The sequence below is a fragment of the Durio zibethinus genome, chromosome 6 (genome assembly GCF_047325235.1).
Source record: "Durio zibethinus cultivar Kanyao isolate XHJ-2024 chromosome 6, ASM4732523v1, whole genome shotgun sequence".
NCBI classification, from domain to species: domain Eukaryota; kingdom Viridiplantae; phylum Streptophyta; class Magnoliopsida; order Malvales; family Malvaceae; genus Durio; species Durio zibethinus.
Window position 1 is genome coordinate 5,819,168 of NC_143167.1, and position 23,931 is coordinate 5,843,098.

The 23,931-nt window shown below is 29.3% G+C and overlaps 2 protein-coding genes across 3 annotated transcripts; both read left to right on the forward strand.

Moving 5' to 3' along the window:
- Positions 1-15,268: 15,268 nt before the first annotated feature.
- Positions 15,269-17,283, forward strand: LOC111285649 (FAF-like protein (DUF3049)). The gene is made up of 2 exons (XM_022875200.2): positions 15,269-15,333; positions 15,518-17,283. Exon 2 carries the CDS (start codon positions 15,552-15,554, stop codon positions 17,175-17,177), a length of 1,626 nt encoding a protein of 541 aa, XP_022730935.2. The 5' UTR covers positions 15,269-15,333; positions 15,518-15,551; the 3' UTR covers positions 17,178-17,283.
- A 1,324-nt stretch (positions 17,284-18,607) lies between these two features.
- Positions 18,608-23,327, forward strand: LOC111285436 (uncharacterized). 2 transcript variants are annotated; one of them, XM_022874895.2, is made up of 9 exons: positions 18,609-18,834; positions 20,372-20,462; positions 20,553-20,613; positions 21,216-21,293; positions 21,705-21,778; positions 22,082-22,195; positions 22,293-22,400; positions 22,888-22,926; positions 23,043-23,327. In XM_022874895.2, the coding sequence occupies exons 1-9, from the start codon at positions 18,740-18,742 to the stop codon at positions 23,127-23,129; spliced, it is 747 nt and encodes a 248-aa protein (XP_022730630.2). In that variant the 5' UTR covers positions 18,609-18,739; the 3' UTR covers positions 23,130-23,327. The 2 variants fall into 2 exon arrangements, with proteins under 2 accessions (XP_022730631.1, XP_022730630.2); XM_022874896.2 differs by lacking the exon at positions 21,216-21,293 and having other exon boundaries at positions 18,608-18,834.
- Positions 23,328-23,931: the final 604 nt, after the last annotated feature.

Genomic DNA, 23,931 nt, shown 5'->3' on the forward strand with positions numbered 1-23,931 from the left:
TTTTTTTTTTATAATAAAAAGAAAGCCAAAAGTAACAAACAAATCTTTCATATAAAATGATTAGCCCTCATATTTTTATTTCAATTAAATAAAATACTCCTAATTGCCAGGAAGAATTTGTTCTTTTTTACAAATTTGATGTTGTAATTTATACTTAAATAAATTCTTAAAATTTTAAATTGTATTTAAATAATTCTTTAACTTTTAATCTATATCTATATAAACCCTTAACAAAAAGCAATCTTTCGTTTGAATATAATAACTTATTTAAATACAAATCAAAAGATAAAAACTTATTTAAATATAATAAATATATAAAAACTTATTTAAAAAAATAAAATTATTCAAAGGCGTTTTTAATATTTTAACAAAAAAAAAAACCATTATAAAAGAAGGCCACCACTCTGTACTCTGTTCAATGGGCCCAAATTTCACGTGGGCTAGTATTAGGGCATTGTTCTGGTTGACCCAATCTGCATGCTATCTAGGTATGAATGTGACAGGTCTTGAATCTCGAGTGAAAAAAATTTTTTTTTTCTCACAGAGAAGGCTAATCACAACGGGAAAAAAATCATATGAATAATAGATGAATTTATTCTAACAATTTATATAACAAAAAAAAAATTAAATTCACTCTCAAAATTCATCTTTTAATAAGTATCAGAACAAAATTAAGAGAGGTAAATAAGAGATGTTAAATCTTGGATGTTAAAAATTAACTTCAGTTAATAACATTAAGTTATTGGTAAAATTTAAATTTAAAATCACTTATGTCGTGACCTTGATCTACATTTTGTAAGAAACTAATTATCCATTTTAGATACTTCCAAGTAAACATAAAAGAAAATTTATCGATTATTCAAACACGTGAGAACATATGTGCCAATGTTAATTAATTAGTTCATATCATCACTTTTAAAACTTTTAAAACGTAATCATATCTAAAAGTTAATCAAATTATATCACACATCAATTGGACATAAAATGATCCATTAATCGCATCAAATTCCAGTTATGGTGCAAGCCAATACCCCAGCACAATAAATGCCCTAGTGGTGTCTTGTAACGAATCCCGACATGTGTACGAATGATGGGTCGGCGGGTGGACAAGATCCAACCGCAACGCCTCCATGCTCGGCCCCCACTACCTCCTCATCACCTCCATCCACTTTCCTTCCTTCCCCAAAACTCATGCCATGTCTTGTGGTTCACTGTCCCTTGCATTGCTTCAATGTTCCATGTGTAGGATTCCATGATAGATATACATATATACAAGCCACAATATTTATGGCACAAACAAAAAATACTACATTTTGATCGTCACATGCCATTTTCGTTTTGGATAACGTTCTCATTCAGGCCATGCATGCTTTAGGGATCATTGGAAATATGGAATTATATATATATATATATATATATTATATGGAACCAATCTTACTATTTTGTAAGTAAAATATGTGGGGCATGAGAATCCCATTAAATTAAAGACAGTGTCGTCATATCAAACATAAATTAACAAAAAAACAAATGGATAGAAATGCATCAATTGGTTAACATTTGGATTAGTATCATTTGTCCCTGAAAAAAGTTAATACTTAATATGATAAGACTTAAACAAATAACTTGTCTCCGAAGGAAGTATTAATGATTTTGTTTTTCTATTTGTGTTAAATCACAAACAGCATAATTTAAAAAAACAATGTGAATCAGTGAATGTGATGTGATTAAAGGAAGTGCAACGAAAAAAGATTCTTGTCAAACGAATGATAAGGCTTTTCTCTCGTGCATATTACGCCTTCAAAATTGCTAAACAAACCCATGAAAGCAACCTTGGTGGTATAAAGTTCGTCATTCAGTGCTCTTCAAACTATTGGATTTGATTTTTTTTTTTTTTCGACTTTTGGATTTGTTTTCGTTCAAGAGATAAAAAAAGACATGCAAAATTAGGGAACAAAGCTTTCCATCATTTCTGAATAAAATGAAAATTGGAGTTCATTCACACTACTTAGCCTTGAAAGTAAAGGAGTGTCTTCAAAGATATTTGTTCTAAATTTTTCATTCAAAGATATTTTTAATTTTATTTAAATTTAATTCTCTCTTATTTTAAGAATGCACTTCCATATAGACTTAATATTAGATTTTTTATGAAAGGTAGTCAATGCCCATTAATCATGCATAAAATCTAATGAAGGTATATCTTATAATAACCAATTAGAATAAGGGTATCTTATTATAGGAAACAGACTGGCGGATAAACCTCTAATAACTTTGATAATAATGGCCACTTATTTAGCATATATAAGTATGTAACATGCAAGAAAGAAATTGTTAGACAAACAAGATTCCACTTGATTAAGCTTATCACCAAAATAACAAGATGGAAAAACTACTGTTAATTGAATAACCTAAAGTTGACATATGTAACCCACAAAAAAAAAAAAAAAAAAAAAAAAACTTGGAATAGCTAGACTTAGTAATATACCAAGATTATGCTATAGGCTGGCCACCAATTTCCCAAGTGGTCAGTGCTGTTGGTTCATTCCCATGATTAGAAAAAGGCAAACTCATAAGCACTGCTGTTCTTACCGTCAAAACAAAGACAGGTTAATTGGAGAATATATAGATGAATATTCTTAGGTTTTTAATAAAAATTTTAATTAAAAGTTCATTTGTGATTGAAATTTGATTATTTATTTAATGATAAAAATTTTGATATAAAAATAATTATTTAAAAAATATATTACTTTTTTTAAAAAAATTTACATATTTAATTTACGTGATAAATTTTTTAATTTAGTAATTTAAAATTTTATTTTATTATTTAATAAAAAATTCACAAAAATAACTTCATCTTAAATCTTTTCCCGAACAAACGATTAAAGCATGGAAAGGTGGCTCACTAGCCGAAAGGATAGTGGGCTAGAGCGGCTGTGGACCACGATGAAAAATCGAAAGCCCCAGGCTCGTGCCAACCGAAGCTAACGCAAACAAAACCCTTTTGCGTGTCCCCATAAAATTTAGAAACGTGGCTGTTTCTCATTTGCAGAATTGGGTTTCCCAATATAATTTCTAGAAGTGGAAAGCCATGCATGCATGCAAAGACAAGGGAAACAAATTAATAATAAAAGAGAAATAGTTCTAAACATGCATATTATTCTATCTGGCAATTTTGTTCTTGTTTTTATTTTTGTTTTGCTTTTTTTTTTTTTTTTTGTCTTTGTGCCACCACATATTGGATGATCCAATCACTGTTATAAGGAGAAAGAAATCTCTTAATAAAGAATTTTTTTTAAATTTAACTCAAACAGTTAAATGGTTTAGATAAAATTTCGAAAAAAAAAACAAAAGTAATTGTATTTTTTTTAAATTAAATAAATTAAAATATATAAATTAAAAATTAAAAAATTAAACTTTTAAAAAAATTAAAAATAAAACTTAAAAATATTTGGTGTGAAAATGTATGATGATTATCCAAGGATAAAATTTTAAGAAAATCATAAATAGCTGAATTTCTATAAGATTTCTACGTAAATATTTTTTTCTAAATTTAACTCAAATAGTAAAAGAATTTATAGGAGACTTAAAAAATATTTGTCATGTTATTTTCTTTTTCAATAATAGGAATCAAACGATGACTAATAAGAGTTTATATTCTAAATTTAACTCAAATGGTAAAAATTTTAAAAATAAAACTTGTAAAATAAAATATAAATTTTGAAGATGAAATTTTTAGTAATCGTAAATGGATGATTATTTAAAAAAAATATTGCTAATTTTGGCTCAAATGGTAAAAGGATTACATATATTTTCAACAAAGTGAAATTAAATAAAAAATAAATAATTAAGTTTTTCTGTATACGTAGTTTCTTCAAAAAATCAAGAGGATTCTTAAATGCTCTTAAAGTAAAAAAATATTTTTAAAAATTCTGTCAGATTGATAAAAAAATCTTTAAAATTATTTTTAATATTTAAACATTAAAACTTAATAAAAGACTATTAAAATCAAAGACCCTTAGGATAATTTAAAATAAAATGGTATTGTCTTTGGGACGGATATGTGGGAGTGTTACAATCTTTTTCATATGTAATCAAAATTTTGAATTATATTCTGATTAGTAAATTAAAATCTATTCTTTAATAATTTTTAGTTAAGCTTAAGATATTTTAAAAGAGATAAATTCACTTAGGTGATCAATTATTTTTTAATAAAAAATTAATAATGACTTTTTAAATTATATTTAACTATAAATTTACAGATTTATTCGTTATGATATTATTGATTTAAAATTTTATTTTATTATTTAATAAAAAATTCACAAAAATAATATCATCTTAAATCTTTTCTCGAACAAAGAATTAAATCAAAGAAAGGTAGCTCACTAGCAAAAAGGATAGTGGGCTTGAACGGCTGTGGACCACGACGAAAAATGGAAAGCCCCAGGCTCAAGCCAACCAAAACAAACGCAAACAAAACGCCGTTCACGTGTCCCCATAAAATTTAGAAACGTGGCTGTTTCTCATTTGCAGAAATGGGTTTCCCAATATAATTTCTAGAAGTGGAAAGCCATGCATGCATGCAAAGACAAAGGCAAAAAAAATAATAATAATAAAAGAGCAATAGTTATAAACATACATATTATTCTATCTGGCATTTTTTTTTTGTCTTTGTTTTGCTTTTCTTGTCTTTGTGCCACCACATATTGGATGATCTAATCACTGTCATAATGGGAAAGAGAATCTTCTCTTTCTGATGAGAATATTATAATCAGAATGGATTAATGGAGGAGCTCTGTCTGTCCCTTTGCAATTCTATCATTAATGTTTAAAAGGGTCTTTGTTATCAAAAGCTTTCATCAATTTTCAAAAGCAATAATATTTGTTGGAGACGAATATCTCACTTTTCTTCCTTTGCCTTTTCCATTACACCATCTCTTTCCCCCTAGATTTTTTCATGAAAAAAATTTTATTTTTTTTCTTGTAATTAAAGTTTTATCGGAAACGAGAGGTGCCGCTTATATGCTGATATCATTCCAATAATGGTATCGAAAGTGTCATATATATTCTCCTAGTTTGGGATAAATATGAAGTTTTTGTGCAATATTTTAGTGGGATCTCTTTCTCCTTACTGATTAGACAAGACTTGAAACTATCAAGCACTTTGCCATGAATTTTTTTTTTTTTAAGTGTACTATAGTTTTTATACCTAATTTTATATCTTATCAATATCACAATGTGTCATGCATCTTATTAATGAGTATTAATAAAGATGAGGATAAAAATTTTTTATGATGTATTATATATGGGAAATATTATTATTAGATATATATAGAAATAATTTATCAATATGTAATATTGTATACATTATCAATCATGAATCGATCAAAATAAAAATTAAAAATTTTGAATTAATTTAATACAATAATCCTAGTTCTGTTCTAATATGCTCTATTGATTTCATAAAATTTTATATCAAGAAAAAGAAAATATGTACAAAGCTTAAGCTACAAAGCTAGATTCTTTCATACATGATTTAGGGTTTACCATATATATGAGTTTTTACCTGTTCAAGCTAGATAATGTTATTCAAATTAAGTTGGTTCAAGTAATTTACATTATTAATAAAATTAAATAAATAAATAATTTATTCCTTAGCAGCATTTGCTTTGGCCTAGACGCTCCTCATTAAAGCTAACCGATTCCTATATCCTAATTTCCTTTTGACCAACAATTTTAATTAAGTTGGGAACACTAAGTAAGTTGTGATGGATCTATTATTTCTAGACTTTGCCTTTAAAGGTTTTTTTTTTCTTTCTTCTCGTCCACTTTTTGTGACGACTTTACGACCAAATCTTCGTAGCCTTTTCTTTTCTCTAGTAGGGTACGAAAGATTTTCACCCATGGCCCATTGATTTTCAAGAAAACGCCTTGTAATACTAGCATTTTTCACCCACAATATTTTTACTATAATTTTATAATTATTCACTTATATTAAAGAATTATGCAGGGCTTATCACTTATAAGTATGTGTTTCACATAAAATTTTGAATTATTTTAATTAATTAATTATATTACAATGATTACAATAATTGTAGGTGATATACTTTCCTTATAAACATAATGAGTAGGAATAATTGAAATTAAATTTGTATTTTGGGGTCCATCGAAAAGGAAAACTTAACCATTAAGCTAGAGACGATGGGTAATAAGAACCAAAAGGGGCTTGGGCCCCCAAAATTATATATATATATATATATATATATATATAATCCATTTAAATTGACTCTAAATTAAAATTATGAATTTTATTTTTTATTTTATTACTTAATCCTATGTATTGCAATTTAATAGATGTTCAAGTCATATTACTATTTGTTCATTTATTATACTCAATAATCATTATTTATAAATTCTTAAAATGAAGAGGTTTGTCACAAATTTTAAATCACAATCATGTGAACTTAACAAAAGTTAAATTAATTTTTCTAACTTTCTAAACAAAATTTTATTTCCAATCAAGTATCAAATGTATTTTTCCTTTCCCTTGATTATTTTTTTGGTACAAGAGATTGAAGCCTAGGGGATTTAGGAAAAGAGAAATTGCAAGTTTTAAAAGTTGAACTCTAACTTGGCAAAAATCCATCTCCTTAAAAACTTAGGTAAACCATTTGGACTAAACCCTACGATTCCTTTTCTTTTTAATTTATTTCAACTTTTCCCCTCTATATCATTTTTCACTTTTATTTTTATTTTATATCTCTATGTTGTCATAATTTTTTTCAATAAAAAATCATATTTGATTTACTTACGGAAAGATAGAAAAACACCATAATTTTTAATCTCAAAATTTTATTATATTCTTTTAAAAATACATTTAGTTTTTTGGTTTTGATAAAATATTTAATAATTGATTTATTCGTACATCCTGTTTTATTTCAATTTTTAATTGCAAAAAAAAAAGAAATTTTTTATAATTCATTGATAGAATGTGTAATTAGTAATTCAACATTTAATTGTAAATCTTATTATTGTTAAAATACAGTGTTGTCACAATAATTTTTTTTTTTATAATTTTATTAACTCATCATTTTTTATTAGTATATTATTTTCATATATATTAACAAGTATGATAAAATACTTCTTTTGGAAAAAATAAAATAAAGTATTTTATATATTATTACTTGATTCCTCCAAAACTAAATGTTAAGATCCATCACTACATTAAGCACCAAGAACAATATATATATATATATAGCTACATTCAAGTGATATGCATATATTACATAACTATAAATCTTGAAATTTATTTTCAAATGATCTTTTAGGTTAATGCTAAATGTGTTAATAGTTTAGAATTTGATGTATTCTACGTTAAATAGAAAGATAATTTATATGTAGTTTCAAATAAACTACTTGTGTGGTTTAAATAATTGATTTAAATGTTGGAATGGATCAAGTCATTTCAAATTATTAAGAATTTTTCTAGTGGGTCAAACAATTTTAAAAGTAAAAATTTAGACACTTTGGCTTGTTTAGTAAATAAATTTATTTTTTAATCTTTTACTTATTAAATTTTTGAAATAAAAAAATTAATATTAATTTTATTCTGAATAAGCTCGTTTAAATAGAAAAATGTGACTATATAAATTGTCATAACTTTTTGAATGAAAATTTTGTGACTGTTCGCATACAAACTATCATAATTTTTTGAATAGAAATTTGTGATTATTCATTTATTATAAGTAAATATTTCCACATGATAAATTTTACTAATTCTGATTTGAAAAGTTTTAAGATTTTATTATATCTTTTAAACATAATTACCTTTAATATAGTGTTTTTTACGCCTCAAAATCATATTTCTTCTTTCTTATTATTTTTATTTTTTCCAAAATTTTAAAACAAAATAGAATAAAAAAATATACAATTAGAAACTAAGATTTATTGAGAATAGTAACTCAAATTCTATAATAGATTTGTTTCAACTTAGTAAAATATTATTGATGGATAAGAAGACTTATAAAATAAGAATCTAAAAGGAAAATGATTCTTGATAGGCAAGTTTGTATACTTATAAATCGATGAAAAGTCTTTACATGGTTAAGTATGAAAAAAAAATATGTAAAAGAGTTGTAAGGTTTTATGGGATAGACATTCCATAGAACTAATGGAGATTTACGTCATATGGGTTTGTATATTTAAATGTTTATAAGTGGACTAAAAGAGACTAACAGGGTCTACATAGGTATGAGTACATAAGTGTATATTAGTACGTGTTTGTTTGGGCTGAGAATACTCTATAGGATTAGAGGAGATTGAGAGAATCTTATAAGTATTGATTATTAAGTGCTGATTAATATGAATTGTATGTTTATAATTTTTTACAATTAATGAATCTTTTTTCTCATTCGTAGATATAGGTTGGTTGGTAAAATAATGTTAAATTATTGTCTTTTGTGTGATTAATTAATTATTTGATTTCACTTCTACTAACATGAATATTCAATTGGACTAAGATGTTTTGGTCTAACAAGATTGACTGACACAAAATAATATTGTGCAATATTAAATATAATGAATATCATTATGTTTGTCTCAAATTTTGGCCCTTTTAATATTTCTCTTTGAATTAAAAAAAATGTAGATAGACATATGCATTCTTTAATTGGAGATGGAAATGAATGTAGTTCCATGTATGCTCGTGGGGATTTTTTTACTATTGTATTAGTTAGCAAAATGAGACGAAGGGATAAAAATCTTTAGAAGATATTTTGAAATGATCAATAGCTTTGATTGAAGATGGACACAAGGAAATTGAACCATATATTGATGTATGAGATCATGCTTAAACAAAGGGCTATAAAATCTTTGGTTTTTTTTTTTATGTAAAATAATTATTGCTTGGTTAATTTTGAGTATAAAGCTGAAAAAAAAAAAATTAAAAAGGAGAGATATGCATTATGCAACTTGACCCTTCCCTTTTCTTTATTATGTGCCAACACATTTGGAAAGAAATGCGCATTCATTGATTCAGCTTTTAAAAGAGTGAAAGAGCAAATGACAAGAGTTTTTTTTTTTTTTTTTTTATAAAAGATATCTAATTTAAAAATAAACAAATAAATTGTAGGTGTTGAGATTTAGATCTTAAATTTGTGAATGTTACCTTTTAAAAATAACTCTATTTTTATAAATGTCATCTTTTAAAAATGACTCTATTAACTATCAAAGTTAAACTCAGAATTCATTAATTAATAACTGCTAAAAATATTTAACTTGGTTTCCCACAATAAAATTAAGAAATATATGTAGCCTAGATAGGAATTAATTTTGTCGACCATGTTTATTTGACAATGACACGACTAGAAGAATATTTCAAGGAAAAGCATGGGGAATTCTTCCTTAATCATTGTTTTAGTTGAGCAAAGGGATATATACATATATATATATATTATATTATATATATGAACCACAAATATCCATATATATGTCTATTACTTTTAAAATGAAATTCAATATCCGTACAGTTAGAAACCATAAAATACTGTTTTTAGCCTTTTTTTTTTTTTTTCTTTCATAGAAAAATGCTTTGTTTTGTAAGGAGAAGAAAAGGAGCAAAATATTACTAAAAGTAGAATGAATGAATTATTTTTTTATTAAAAAAATTTTGTACGTATTCTTGAAAATAACTAAGATGCTTGTGATACAGCATCTGCAAAGATTCCAATCGAAAATTATCACATTCTTAGACTATGAGGATGGATTAAAAGAAAGGATGAATATTGAATAACAAGTTTATAATCTTTTACATGAATCCATGTTTTTTTAAGATAATATTAATCGGTATTTAATTGTATTAGTTAATATGATATTTAAAGAAAGAAAAATATAATTAATGTATTCTTTAATTTAATAAAAACAATGAATTAATTGTAAAAAAAATTTTTAAGTAATAATTTAATCATTTTTAAGCAAAATACACAATCATCTGGACTATTTTTTCATAATTAAATTTTATAAAGTTGTTTAAAAATAACTTATAAGGCAAGTAAGAGGCTATTTTTCCTAGTAGATATCCATTGTCCAATTTTTTTTCCTTTCAATGCAAATTGGAACCGAAAAGAGAAAGTGTCTGGTCCTTATTGTGCTAAGAGGAAAAGGGGAAAAATAATAAAAATAAAAAATATGAAAGGTATAGTGGACAGAACCTTATGCCCATCTTTCCATAAGGCCTGGTCTCCCTTTTTATAACATTTATTTATTAGGGAAAACATAGAGAAGTTTATTCTTTTTTTTTCTTTTCTATTTTCTCCATTAAGAAAAAAGTCGAATGATGATCTAATGCTAGTGTTTATATAGGATTTTTTTTTGTCCGGGACCCTAATGTCCGGTAATGATTTTGGACATCAATTAATCTTGAGTCGAATCGTGTCGGATCTCATAATGGGGGAAGCTCTTCCAAACCTATTTTTTTCATTTGTAAAACTTAAAACCAACTTCTTATTTAAAGAGAATCGAATTTTTTGTCATTCGGACTAACAAACGATAGTGTTTATATAGAAAATTTGTTGTACTACCAAGCCTACTTCTCACATGGGGAAAGTAGATTTATGGAATTTTGTTAATCAAATTTTGGTAATCACCTTTTCTCTTCTCTTTTTCTTTCACGTCATTTACTCTTTGTAGACTATTACTTACCACCGAAAGGTATTTGATCAGATTATAAAATTACTGCTAGATGATTAATTATTTCTTGCTCAACTTAATTAATTAGATTTTTAAATTTAAATTTTAGTCCAATTAATTCATATAATCACTTTTTTAATTAATTGTTAATGTTAATGAAACAAATGGATTACAAGTCACATAATGATCGATTGATAATGGTGACAGCAAAAATAATGATGGTCTGAATATATAAATATAATCTTCTAAATTTTGTTTGTAGGCTAAGGTCAACTTTTTAGATCCATCCCCTTAATTAAAGCACTAGGTTATCTTGTTCCTTAATTGATATGACGCAGTTAGTTTTCAACTGTTCTGAAAAAAGTTTAAACCTCACGGATGAACACAAGAAAATGGTATCCCATTTACCAAATCCAATTCCTAACCCACAATTCTCCAATCCAATTGCTTCTTACGTCTTTATGTTGCTTCCAATGTCGGTTTGCTTTAGTTTGATGTTGAGACAATGCTAATAAAAGTTATCCCAAAAAAAAAAAAAAAGAATATTTAACAACTAAAATCCACCCTTAAAGCAATTGTAAGTGCATGATAAGGTCACTGATTCAAAAAAAAATTAGAGATTTAATTAAATTCAAAGAAAGCATGCAATAATTCAAAAGTTAAATTGGATATGATTCTTAATCTAAAGGTCAAACAATATCAGACAATATTTTCCATATATAGGCTATATATAACAATAAAAAATGACAAAAAGTATATATTTTCATATTTAGGTACCGTCATTTTGTCTTTTTTTTTTTTATATATATATACCAACACTAGACGGAGGTTAATTTAATAGTGCATGGTGGAATCATGTCATAAACCATGATTAAAGAATAATTAATTAGGAAATTAGTGCATGCAGAATGCAGATACCTTGTATCTTTTACAAGGTTTTGAAGCTTATTGGTTGTTTCATAAGACAGTGGAGAGGAATGTATTTTTTTTTTTACGTAAACCAAAAAAAAAAAAAGTTGGGTAATCGTAATTAATTATCCTAATTAACCAGCATATTGAAGGAATAATTTTTATGAAAAATAGGAATATTAATGTTAGTACGTACTACTAAATTATTTTACAAAGTGGAATTCGTTATCATTTTTTTTAATTTTTTTGGAGTCAACGAATTTATTCCTCACTAATTGGCATCTACTACTGCTCATTTATGTATGTTTAAAACTTATAGAAAATTGAAATTTAAAATTTAATTCAGTTAATCTATATAATTAGATTTTAAAAAAGATATTCAATAATTTTAAATTTTGAATTTTGTTTTAATTTTCAAACTATGATCTTTTAAAAAAATATATAGAAAATTTAAAATGTATAGAAAATTTTTGGTCGTCATCATTGATGTATGCTTAAACGATGCCAAGACATAAGTATATTCTATGGCACTTTTTAAACATGCCTTAATATTCCATTATATATATATTGAATTGTTAATCTAAATTTTCGGTTAAAGTGTCACTATTTTCATCTTTTACCTATTGACTCATTTGATTATATCTATTAGATAAAAAAAATTGCCTGGATTGCTTTTTTTTTTTCCATGATATATAAAGGAATTTTAAATTAGGATAAATTAATTTGATTAATTTATTAATTTATATATTTGTATCATATAAAATATTAATATTTTATATTAATATAAAAATATAAATTATATTTTTAAATTTTTATTAAATTTATATATAATTTATATTAAAATTTAAATTATATCAATTTTATATTTTTATATTATTTTAACATCATATTATCAAATATTTTTAAATTATCTATTTTTAAAATACTGTTTTAAAAAGAGGGTAGAGGCTATCCGAGTGAGTGAAGGGATGAGTCAAACATCCACTTCGAAGCAATAGGTTTTTTATTTTATTTTATTTTATTTTTTAGTCTTCAACTGATCAACGGGGCAGAACCAGGACCAGTTTAAAAAGGTCGACTCTAAAATTTATGCAACGTACCTAGCTAGCTAGCCTACCTACTCAACTAAGCGTTGATTTGTATAGGTTTAGTAGGTACAAATATTGCTTTATAGGCAGACAAGGAGCATCATTATGGGGTTCGGTCCTTTGCCCTTTCCTCGTTTTGTGGCAAAGCTTTGCAGTTTTTTTTTTTTTTTTTTTTTTTAATATCTCTAAAAATTCGCCTTTTTGTCACCATATAAATTTTAGAAAAATACTGAATTATTAAACAATTTGACTGTCCGATTATTTACATAAAATTAAGTTTTGATGAATTTATTATTTATTACTTATATCATTAATTTTTAATTTGTGGATCAATTTCAGTTGCTTGAAAAAGTAAAAAATTATTATATATACCATTTGCGAGTAATCATATAGTTGGATAAAAGAAATAATAACATAGATTTATTGATGAATTTTTTTTAAAATATTTTTTTAATATTAATCAAAAATTATTTTTGTAAATAATATTAATAAATTTTGAAAAATGTCTATAGAAACCGGTTAACAAAACTCTGACAACATGACCCATAAATTTTATATGTGCTTTAGTCGATACTGATTATCAACATCACCACCTTTTGGCATATATATATATATATATGTATGGATGATGCTACATATTGGCCACTTCTTTCAAATACGTATAAACCACATGACTTTTTCACAAACAAGATAGATGAAAAATAGAAAAGGACAAGTTGAACGAAGCGAGAAAATAAAAGGCGGAGGGGGGAATTTCAGACGTGACACCCTAAGTTGTTTCCACAAATATTATACTTCGTTATTTGTTTATTTGGGTTTTTGTGAATAATAAATAATTAATTTTTAATAATAATGATAAAGAGGATGGATGGTCATGGAATCTCTCTCACTCAGGGTTTGTGTGATGGATGGGTTTTCGGCCGCCCAATCATGTTGGCCTATGAAAGTGGTTCCTTTGCTTCCTCTTTAAGCCATTTTGTATCCCAATCACTGTCTCTTTCTTACCTAATTGGAAACACTAATAAATTTCTTAATTTTGATACCCAGGCTTTTTTGCCTTTTCACCCTGCCTTTTTCTAAGGCACTTCATTTTTTTTGAAAAAAATTATTTAATATGTAATCAATTAAATTTAATAATTTAATGTTTTATATAATATATATTCGTGTATTAAATACGTATAAAATATAAAAATTATTATATCATAATTTATGTTGATATGCTTAAATACAAAACATATTTTTTAATTTTTTTAAATTTATATATGATTTTTTTTTATCAAAACTTTAATTTATATTTTTTGTTGTATTATTTTCACATTATGTTCAAAATTATCAGGCATATAATCAGTGTACTCTTTTACATTGACCTGATACATGGGTAAAGCTATATATTTTTTATTAAATATATTTTGAAAGATCGATAAATAAATGTAATTAATAAAAAATATAATCATATTTTAGTCTCGTTCAAAAATTGCATTGACTATATATGAAATAATGTTGTTACTGAAATATTTTCAGTATGGTTAACTTAATCTCTGAAAACAAAGAGGTAAAGAAGCAACAAAAATGGAAAACAAGAGGTTTACATATGGAGATTTCCAATTCGGGCAGGCAAAAATGAAATGACTCTTAAAGTAAAAAAAAAAAAAAAAATTTGCTGTAATTGATTTAAAATTAAAATCATTTTGTGCCGCCTACTATACCCTAGCTCTGTTCATGAATACCATTCATTATATTGAGAGATTTGAGAGTTAGCAAAACAGAGGCCTTGGGTGATCAGGCTTGTGGATTCCATTTACCAATCTTGATTGAAAATGTTCATTTGATTTCATTTGGTATAAGTTGATTGTTCAACAAATTTATGAGTTTTTGGAATATGTTCAAACAATCCAACAGCTTCTCTTTTGTAAAATCCTAGCAATCTGACATAACTATAGCCTTATATTAGTATCAGTGGCTTTGAACGTTGAAGTAAGAGTAGTTTTGAAGATAGATGTTTATCTCGAACACACAACTCAAGCTGGTAAGGTTCAGGATTAATGGTGTCCAGCTCTTGTTCGATTGTATTCTTCACCATTTTGTCACTTTTTGCTTTCCAAAATCTGCCACGTTTAGCAGACGGCATCGATACCAATACTAGAATATCGTGTACCCAAGATGGACAGTTCGAATGAATGATCAGTTTAACCATTTCATTTCACAGGATAATTCATTTCCAACATTATATTACTATAAAATTTGCCATGAGTTGAAATAGTTTTTGCAAGGAAGGGATAGAGAAGCATGTGAACCAAAATGAGGCCTCACTCTCAATATTCTGATCTTTTTTCTTTTTTTTTTTTTAATTTCTTTCTTTAATCCCACCTTTTCTGATAAAGGAAAATTTCCCCAATGGTGGAGTCTTTTCATGGTAGCGTAGGCGGGTCCCATTGGACACAGTTCCAAAGGCTTTTTACCCTCCTACAAATACCCCCCACATTCGCTGCCTCCCATTTCCATCAAGCCATACCCATTTCCATTCTCAATAGGGTCTTTATCTTCACTCACTAAACCTTAATTTCCTCTCCTTCAGCAAACAAAGCACCCCCCCCCCCCCCCCCCAGTGGTCTCCTGCAGACCTCTGTTGGACGCTGTTGCTTTTCTCTTGAAAAGGGTAATCATCTCAATTCTATTTTTTCCCTTCATTAATTTCATGCCTTATCTATGTGAATTTTGGTACACCACAGTACATGCATGCCTCTTTGTAACTTGTTATTAGTTGTATAGCTAGCCATCTCCTAAGCTTTTTTGTTTTGTTTTAGAAGACTTTTCTCTCATTTTTTTTTCACTATATGCAGATAAAATTTAGTACAATCAGCCTAGTACTTGGAGATGTCCGCTCCACTTAGCAAGAGCCTGGGCTTATCTTCAGCTTTGAACATCAATGAAGAGGCGATGGTCACCAAGAAGCAAGGCATAGTATCCATTCTTGGACCGGATACTAATCAGAGACCAAGCAAAGCAGCTTCACTTAGAAGAACTTTGTCAGCCGATATGTCCTCCAAGAAATGGCTCACTCAACATGGATTCTCTCCCCTGAAAAAGATTGCATCATCCGAGGAATTCCCTGTTTCCATCATAGACTCATCGTCGGAAGAAGGAGATGAGGATTATGAAGAAAGGAAGGAGACTGAAGAAGCACGTGGTCAATTCGATATTTGGACTTCAATTCAACAAGAAAAGAACAAGAATGAACATGAAAAGCCTGTCCAGTTCGATATATGGAGCTCAATCATATCAAAAAAGGCTGAGGAAGAGTCAAAGTCACTTCCCCCTCCTTATATGCACCCTCTTGTCAAAAGATCAGCTGGTGCTTTAAGCAAGAAAAGCCTTGAAATTTGCACCGAGAGCCTTGGCTCCGAGACTGGCTCTGATGGGTTCTCGTCATACCCTCCATCAGAAACTAGTGACATGGAGGAATTAGATAAAGAGGATGATCAAGAACTCCAACAGCAAAAGCAAGAAAGAATGGCACAGCTGACTTCTTTAGACGCTCAAGAGCCAAGAATTGTGAAATATAACTATGATGTTGGCAAGAAATCGCCACACCGGTCATTTCCACCTCCAATTCCTTCCCTTTCTCTCAAAGATGGAGCATCTGTTCGCATGAAGACACATCGTGATAATGGTAGATTGGTTGTTGAAGCTGTTTCTGTGCCTTCACAGAACAAGTTTCTTGCTCATCGCCAAGATGGTCGCCTTGTCCTCACTTTTGCCAATACCACTCCTAGTGAAGCACAGCCCGAGGTTATTAATGAAGTAATGAATGTTGAAGAAGAAGTAAAGGAAGTGGAAGAGTTAGAAGAAGAGTTTGAAAGCTTTGGAGAAGAAGAGAAAGAAAGTGAAATAGATCTTGATGAAGAAGAAGAAGAGGTTGAGGAAAGTGAGAATGAAATTGAGGGAGTGGCAGATAGGTGTTATGGGATCGAGCAGGCTCCTAAACTTTTAAATGGAGCAACGAATGTACATAGGTTAGCTGTAATGATGAACAAGCCCATATGGTTAGCAAATAGGAACCCGACATGGCCTAAAAGTTTTGATGAAATAGTTAAATTTGCGGAGGAAAGCGAGAAGGTTGAGCCAACCACCACACCACCACTAGCACAGTCACTACCACTGCGGCCGCGGGTTGCTAGGCTAATACCATCACCACCATTAACAGCAGCAGCAGCTGAAGCAGCTTCATCATTCAATACTTATGAGTACTGCTGGAGGAGGCCCAATCAGTCCATGTCCAAGGCAGCAATTCTTACCCCACTTGCTCAACAGTTACCACCACTCAAGGACAATAGCAACAAGCAGCTTATTCTCTCCAAGAATCTAATGGCTAATGATCAACAACAATTGCTAATTTTGAGAGGGAACAAAGGTGATTACTTTGTTCCTTTGTCAAAAGGCTGCAAGGAACCCAGGAGGTCTCTTCTCTTCTGGGAGCCCTATTGCATTGCCACTTCCTGATGATCATCATCCGAATGCCCCTCAAAACACATCAAAATCCATGTCAAAATTGTGCCTATAATTATTGTTATTACTTACTGTTACCCTATCTATGTTTTTTTGTCTCTCCTTGCTTGTTTTTCCACTTCCTCTCCTTGAGGGTGATTATGTAGTCAAAATTCCAATAAAAAGATCAAGAAAAGGGAGAGAATACTCTTTGGAATTTTGAGGAGATGAAAACTGCAAGACAAAAGAATACTAAACAATATTTTTATATATAATAATAATAATAATAATAAAATACCAGTAGTAAATTTGTATGATTCGCTTTGCCTATTTGTATCTAAAACAAAATCCCAATTGAGCACATTATCCAATTTTGACTTGGAGGACTGTCTCTTGTCTGTCTGTCTTTGCAATATGATGGCTCCCTGCTTTCAACTTTTCTTGCTTTCTGCAAAATTCTTAACCAATGGGTTTTGAGCACGGGTCATGTCCGGCCAAACTGATTTTAATTTTGGAAACATAATCATCCATAACTTGATATATGATTGGGGTTTGAACCTTTTCGGTTTAGGTCCAGGTTGTGACTCTGATGGATGTTTCTTCTTCAACAATTTAATTAAAAAAAATGTACATATGGAATTAGTACTATTTTATTTGCACAAAACTTCTTTTAGTAGGCTATCTTAATATGGAAAATCAACGGAAAGGAACACTCATTTTGTTTAAATTTGTTATAAGATATTTTGTCTATTATTTTATTTGAACAAATTTATAAAGTATTAGAGGAAAGATCAATTTATATAGTATAAAAATTTTTAATTTTTTATTTTAATAAATCTAAAGAATATCAAATTATTTTTTTTAATTTTAGTTGTGTCTCTCATTTTTTAAATCTATAAATCATGGATATACATGCATTCATCACCGTAATAGCATTGTTATTTATGTGTTTGTATATACGATTGCAATTGCACACCTCACATGTTACAATCTGTTACACACATCGATTATGGACCTAATTTTGGGCTTGAGGCTTTTTTTTTTTTTTAATTTTATTTGTTCATCTAATTAAATGGCTGGTGTTGATGTAAAAATTATTGGATTACACCTTAGATGAAGTATTATCTATTATAAAAGTCCGACAGCTTGTTTTGAGAGAATATGCCTATGCATGGGAAGCGTGGCTCTTACTTATAAATTGGAATAATTTTTTTTTTTTTGGATGACGAAAAAAAAGTACCATATTACAAATGTTTAATTTTAAAATATTATAATATTAAATAAATAAAATAAATGTATAGATCGGGCCAGGTCCAAACTTAAGGTTTTCAGGTATGGACGGGTCCAACCTATAAATAACTATGACACGTGGACTAGTTTTGAACCGAATTGGACCCATGGCCCGAATTGATAGATAGATGTTAGAACCAACCTGTCGGCCCGATTCACTTCTTTTGCTTCTTCCTTCTCGGCTCTGGCTCTGGCTTCGGCTCTGTCTAAGGGCAGAAGGCAGGCTTGCCAATAGCCATTGAAAAGAGAATCAGTGAAAATACATATAGAAGGAAAGGAAATCAGCGATGGGAGAGAGCAACAGCAGCCTCGATGAGGATTTGCTTCTCAAAGAATTCTTCGCAGAAGTCAGCGAAGTCGAAAGAGATAATGAAGTCATCAGGTTTTCTCACTTTTTCGTCTTTTCTTTAGAATTATTAATTATTATCATTTTCCTGTTAATTTGTTCTTATGCATGGGATTTGTGAGCTTTTTTTAGTTATTTCAGTTTGATGTGTCTCAGATATTAGGGTTTATTCTTTGATATTTGCATCAAATATGAATTGGGAAAGAGTTTCAATTTTTCTTTTTTTAAATTCTAAAGTTGCTTTCTTTCTGTAAAATTTGATCTCAAATAACATGCTTTTCGATTGGATGAATTGGGTAACTTTTAAGTTTATATTTATAGTTGTAATAATATGCTTATTGAAGAAACGTCTGTATAAAATTTGCCGCTCAATTTTTCCATTTAATTTTGATGGGTGTTCTTTGTATTTGATGCTGTTTATGAATTCTAGATGATATCTGTTTTGCTGTTTGGTATTAGAATTTGATATAGATGAATGTTTTCAAGATCATAGTCAAGTGGGTACTTTTAAAGTTGGTGAAAGCCCTGATACATAAATATTTAATAAGAGAGTGCTTTGATGCTTTTAATATAAGTATGACCAGTCTTCTATTAGCCTATGCTTAATAGCATCAGAAGTTGAAGGGCATTTGGATGCGCTTCATTCTTACTAACACTGCAAGGAATAGACATACAATGATATAAACTGTCTATGTAAACATGAAAGTGGGGCACTTAGATATACATTTGGGCGTTTAGTGCTGCAGTCCATGTGAAGCATTATTTTTCTTCTAATTACCATGTGCCTTCGTTGGGAGTACCAGAGATGCAATAGGTACATTATTCTTTTCCTTCAGTAGATGTGTGAATGTTGGATATGTGCTTGACATGGATGCTTTCAGTTTCGTCAAAGCTTATTGCTCTGTTTGGAGGGTCATTCTCCTTATCCAGACCTAGTTTGAGGTATCAGATATGTGGCTAAAATGGGTACTTGAGGGAAAAAAGGAAGGGAAAAAAAAGAGAGTTGCAGCAATACAGCTGCTCCCTCCAACCCTGCTCCTCATTCTTAATTAGTAACCTTTTATTTAGCTGTTGCTACGATTAAAGTGACTGCTTTTGATCGTTGAAGCAACATATGCTTTCTAAAACTGCAATAACTTCCACTATATCTAATATGCATGTATTGTTGCTTGCTTTATGTTCATTGTTGCATCCAAATCCAGAATTTGGGCAGTTTATATTTAGATTAGTGATTTACTTTTACCCTTCATGACATTTATTGTATGACATTCTTTAAGGGCCCATTTTATTTGAAAGAACTATCTTAATCCATGGGAGAATTTACTTTTTGAGATCCTTGTTCCAATACCAAAGTGATATTGGCGTACATAAGAAAGCGACCTGACCATCACTTATTGATGATCTTTGTTCTTAATATTAATGATGCTTTACCTTTTTTTGTATGATTTCTTCTGACTATTATGTTTTGCATCTATCAAGCAGTAACAATTTTGGTTTATTGTTTATGAGCTCCGTACTTCTATCCTCTCTTGATTAACTTTTGGCACAATTAAACTCTTTCCAAAAATTGTAGGATTCTTTCATGCTTCAAGTTAAATCCATTTGAGTTTCTGAAGCTATCATTTAACTCATCTCCAGAAGATGTCAAAAAACAGTATCGTAAGGTATTCCTTTCTTCCATGACCATTTCCTCAGCCATTGATTATTTTGTAAGTCAGTTATTTGTTGATTTATTTCATGCTAAGCATTTGTAGTTATCATTAATGGTCCACCCTGACAAATGCAAGCATCCACAAGCTAAAGAGGCTTTTGGAGGTTAGTAGATTATGTTTTACATCTTATATGATGCTCTTTTCTCACATCTGGAAAGCCAGCCATATTAGAACAACTTTAAATATAACACTACCCATTATCAGATTAATTCACTTTTATTATTTTAATTATTTTATATTCCTTGTGGTGCTTGGTAACAAATATTATTGCAAAAAGGAATTATGGACACCCCTTCCCCTTCCAGGACCCACACACAAAATAAAATTCAACATCCTGAAATTCAGCATTGCAGATTCTTGATGGAGATATTTATTCCAACATTAAGGGCTTGTGCTGATTAAATATCTATGGTTTTCTGACTGCATCTACTCTTTTTTGAATGTTTGCTCCCACACCATAAGAACCTGTTAGGAGAAGAAGCATCAAACTTGCAAGTCAATCTTGATGAATTCTGAATTTGGCTGAGTTATTGTCGGGCCTTGTATCTACATATATACCTCATATCTGTTTATCTGTTGTATGAATGAAAAAATATTAAGGATAATTTGTATTTATCAGTCTCTGTGGTGCATTTATATTTATTTTAGAAATATTATAAAATATTAGATTGTCTTAACTACACTGAGTTTATGACCTGTGAGCAGCATTGGCAAAAGCCCAACAACAATTGCTTGATCAACAAGAAAGGGATTATATTCTTAACCAAGTTGCTGCTGCAAAAGGTAGTGTTTAAATTTTAATAACTTTCTGAGGAGGCCTTATCTTTTCTCATAACATTGGTACTTCTCACTTTAAACTTTCTTCAAAATCAGAAACATTTTTTTGGAATCTTATGGCCTGTGTCATGTACTGAAAGCAGAGTCTTAATGGTAGATTTAGTTTTCACTTTTCTTTGGTTAACTTTTCCTTTTATGTTATATGCAGTTAGTTTGATGAATAACTAGTAAACTTGTCAATTTATAAATCAGAATGATTATCGTGGGGAATATGCAATCATAGCATGTATCTTTTCCTTTTTTTTAATTGAGTTTTTTCTCGTTTTCTTTTTTCTCTGCTACATCAATAAACAAAACAAAACTAAAACCTTTGGTAACTGAACTAAGTTCTCACATTTCATCTGATGCAATGCGCAGAAGAACTTAGAGCAAAGAGGAAGAAGCAATTAAAGAAAGACACAGCTTCTAAGTTAAAGATATTAGTTGATGAGGTATGTCCTTAATATATTTTCCTTACATGCTTTATATATTGATCAATTGAGTGTAATTAGAGTTTTAGCTTTTCATATTTTTGAGGAAGTAATGGATGCTCTGTTATGTCAATATGAAGCCTTGATTGACAATATGTTTTTATGTATGAAGAAATAGTTGCTGTGATGAACATTCTTATTGGCTTTTCTATGTCTGATGTTGCCTTTTCTATGGGATTGGATATTTATTGCTATCCTGTCAAAACCAATTCCTCTAGATTTTTATGCCAAGAGAATAGACTAAGCTAGTCTGTTTCTTTGCAGGGAAAATCTGAGCAAGAATATGAACAATCAGAGGAGTTCCAGCAGGAGTTGAAGTTGAAGGTTCGAGAATTATTAACAGAGCAGGAATGGCGGCGGAGAAAAATGGCAATGAGGGTATGCTGGATTATGTTAATATCCTTGCTTTCTACAGCTGTTTTTATTTAAAGGCTTTGTACCATCATGAGCTAATCACCCCTTTTATGTCATCTAGATATCTGAAGAGGAAGGTCGACTAAAGAAGGATGAAGAAGAGCAAAAGGAGATGTGGAAAAGGAAGCGTGAACATGAGGAGCAGTGGGAAGGAACAAGGGAACAGCGAGTATGTTTTCTCCTTTGAAAAGTAGAATTAACTGCTATTGTACTCCCATTGTTTCTAATAATGGCATTCAATTATTATTCCATTCCAGCTTTAAAGGAATTCTTACTAGGTCTGACATAGAATTACTCTTTTATGGTTCTTGGATAGTTAAATAGCTTTTGAGGCCATGATGTCTGATATCTAGTAGTACTCTTAAGTATAGTTGCAAGTATCAACCAAGTCACTGAAGAAGTGTTTAAATTAGCCAAAATAAGAAAGCTACTTGTTCAACCCTCCTGCTTGTTAAATTGTGGATATCACTTATTAAAAGTGTTAATCAGATGTTGGCCAAAAAATTTTTTAAAAAAATAAGTGTTAATCAGATGACAAGCTAGATGAATGCTTCCCTCGAGTATCTCTGGGAATAATTACATTTGTGTAGACCTTTTATCTTTTTGGTACAATATCTAGAATTTGTTTTGATCTCCCCTTTCTCTTTACTTGACAGGTCTCAAGTTGGAGGGATTTTATGAAGTCAGGGAAAAAGGTAAAAGTTAGAATGGTCAAAGTTGTTTTTTGTTTTAGGATGAGCAACAATTGAGTCATATTCCAGTTATTAAGGCCAATGAGATTTTCCTAAAGAGTAATGGGTTTTTTTTACAGTCTAAGAAAGGAGAACTTCGTCCCCCGAAACTAAAGACAGAGGATCCCAACAAATCGTATGTTCAGAGGCCTGTAAAGCGGGGTTAGATGGTGTGGTTTTGAGTTTTGACAGCCAACCAGCTAAAAAACTGTTCCTGCGGTGAATGTGGGGCTTTAGAATGTAGGCTCTCAAGTGACTGAAGTTTGTACGAACCCATGTCTCTAAACATGCTTGTTATTATTAAGTATTATTATTGTAAAAGGGAAAGAAAAATATTTAGCAAGATTGAAAAGCTATTTTGTTTCTCCGTTTTTTCACCTTAACCATTCTGTCCTGTGCAACTTTCGGCTCATATAGACAAACGCTCTAACCAGCTGAACTACAGGATTCATTTACTGATTTTATACTTGAATTAAAAACCCTTTTCTTCTTTCTCGTTTTCTTCCCTGAAATAAAGGATTATGGAGGCCTTATCCTTCTGACGAAGTCGCAATTGCTTGGAACAGTGGTTCTCCATTCATTCCAATTGTGAACTGTTTGTCATAAATTTTAAAATGTCATCTTCAATTAGAACATATGTTTTTTTATTAAAGAGTAACAGAAGTCCGGGAATTATTGTTGCTGATAAATAGTAAACAATAAGATTTATATATACTAGTAGTAATTTAACTTGAATGGTGTTGCCTTTCTCTTTATAACAAAATTCAACGGCACATGTTCTATAAATAGAAAGAAAATTTTAGAATAAAGTTACTAAAATAATACGGATTTATATTTGGTAAAAATCTTATAAAGTTTGAAAAAACCTGAAAATATTTATATATGTACATGAATTGACACAAATTCTAATATGATAATTTTCTTATTTTATACATATTTGACACAAATATATACAATTCAAATACATAA

Bases quoted from the DNA above. Each gene is read 5' to 3' on its own strand.
- LOC111285649 (XM_022875200.2), top strand. From the start codon at position 15,552: ATGTCCGCTCCACTTAGCAAGAGCCTGGGCTTATCTTCAGCTTTGAAC.
- LOC111285436 (XM_022874895.2), top strand. From the start codon at position 18,740: ATGGGAGAGAGCAACAGCAGCCTCGATGAGGATTTGCTTCTCAAAGAA. The intron at 20,463-20,552 runs GTATTCCTTTCT...AAGCATTTGTAG, and splicing joins TCAAAAAACAGTATCGTAAG to TTATCATTAATGGTCCACCC. The intron at 22,927-23,042 runs GTAAAAGTTAGA...TTTTTTTTACAG, and splicing joins TTATGAAGTCAGGGAAAAAG to TCTAAGAAAGGAGAACTTCG.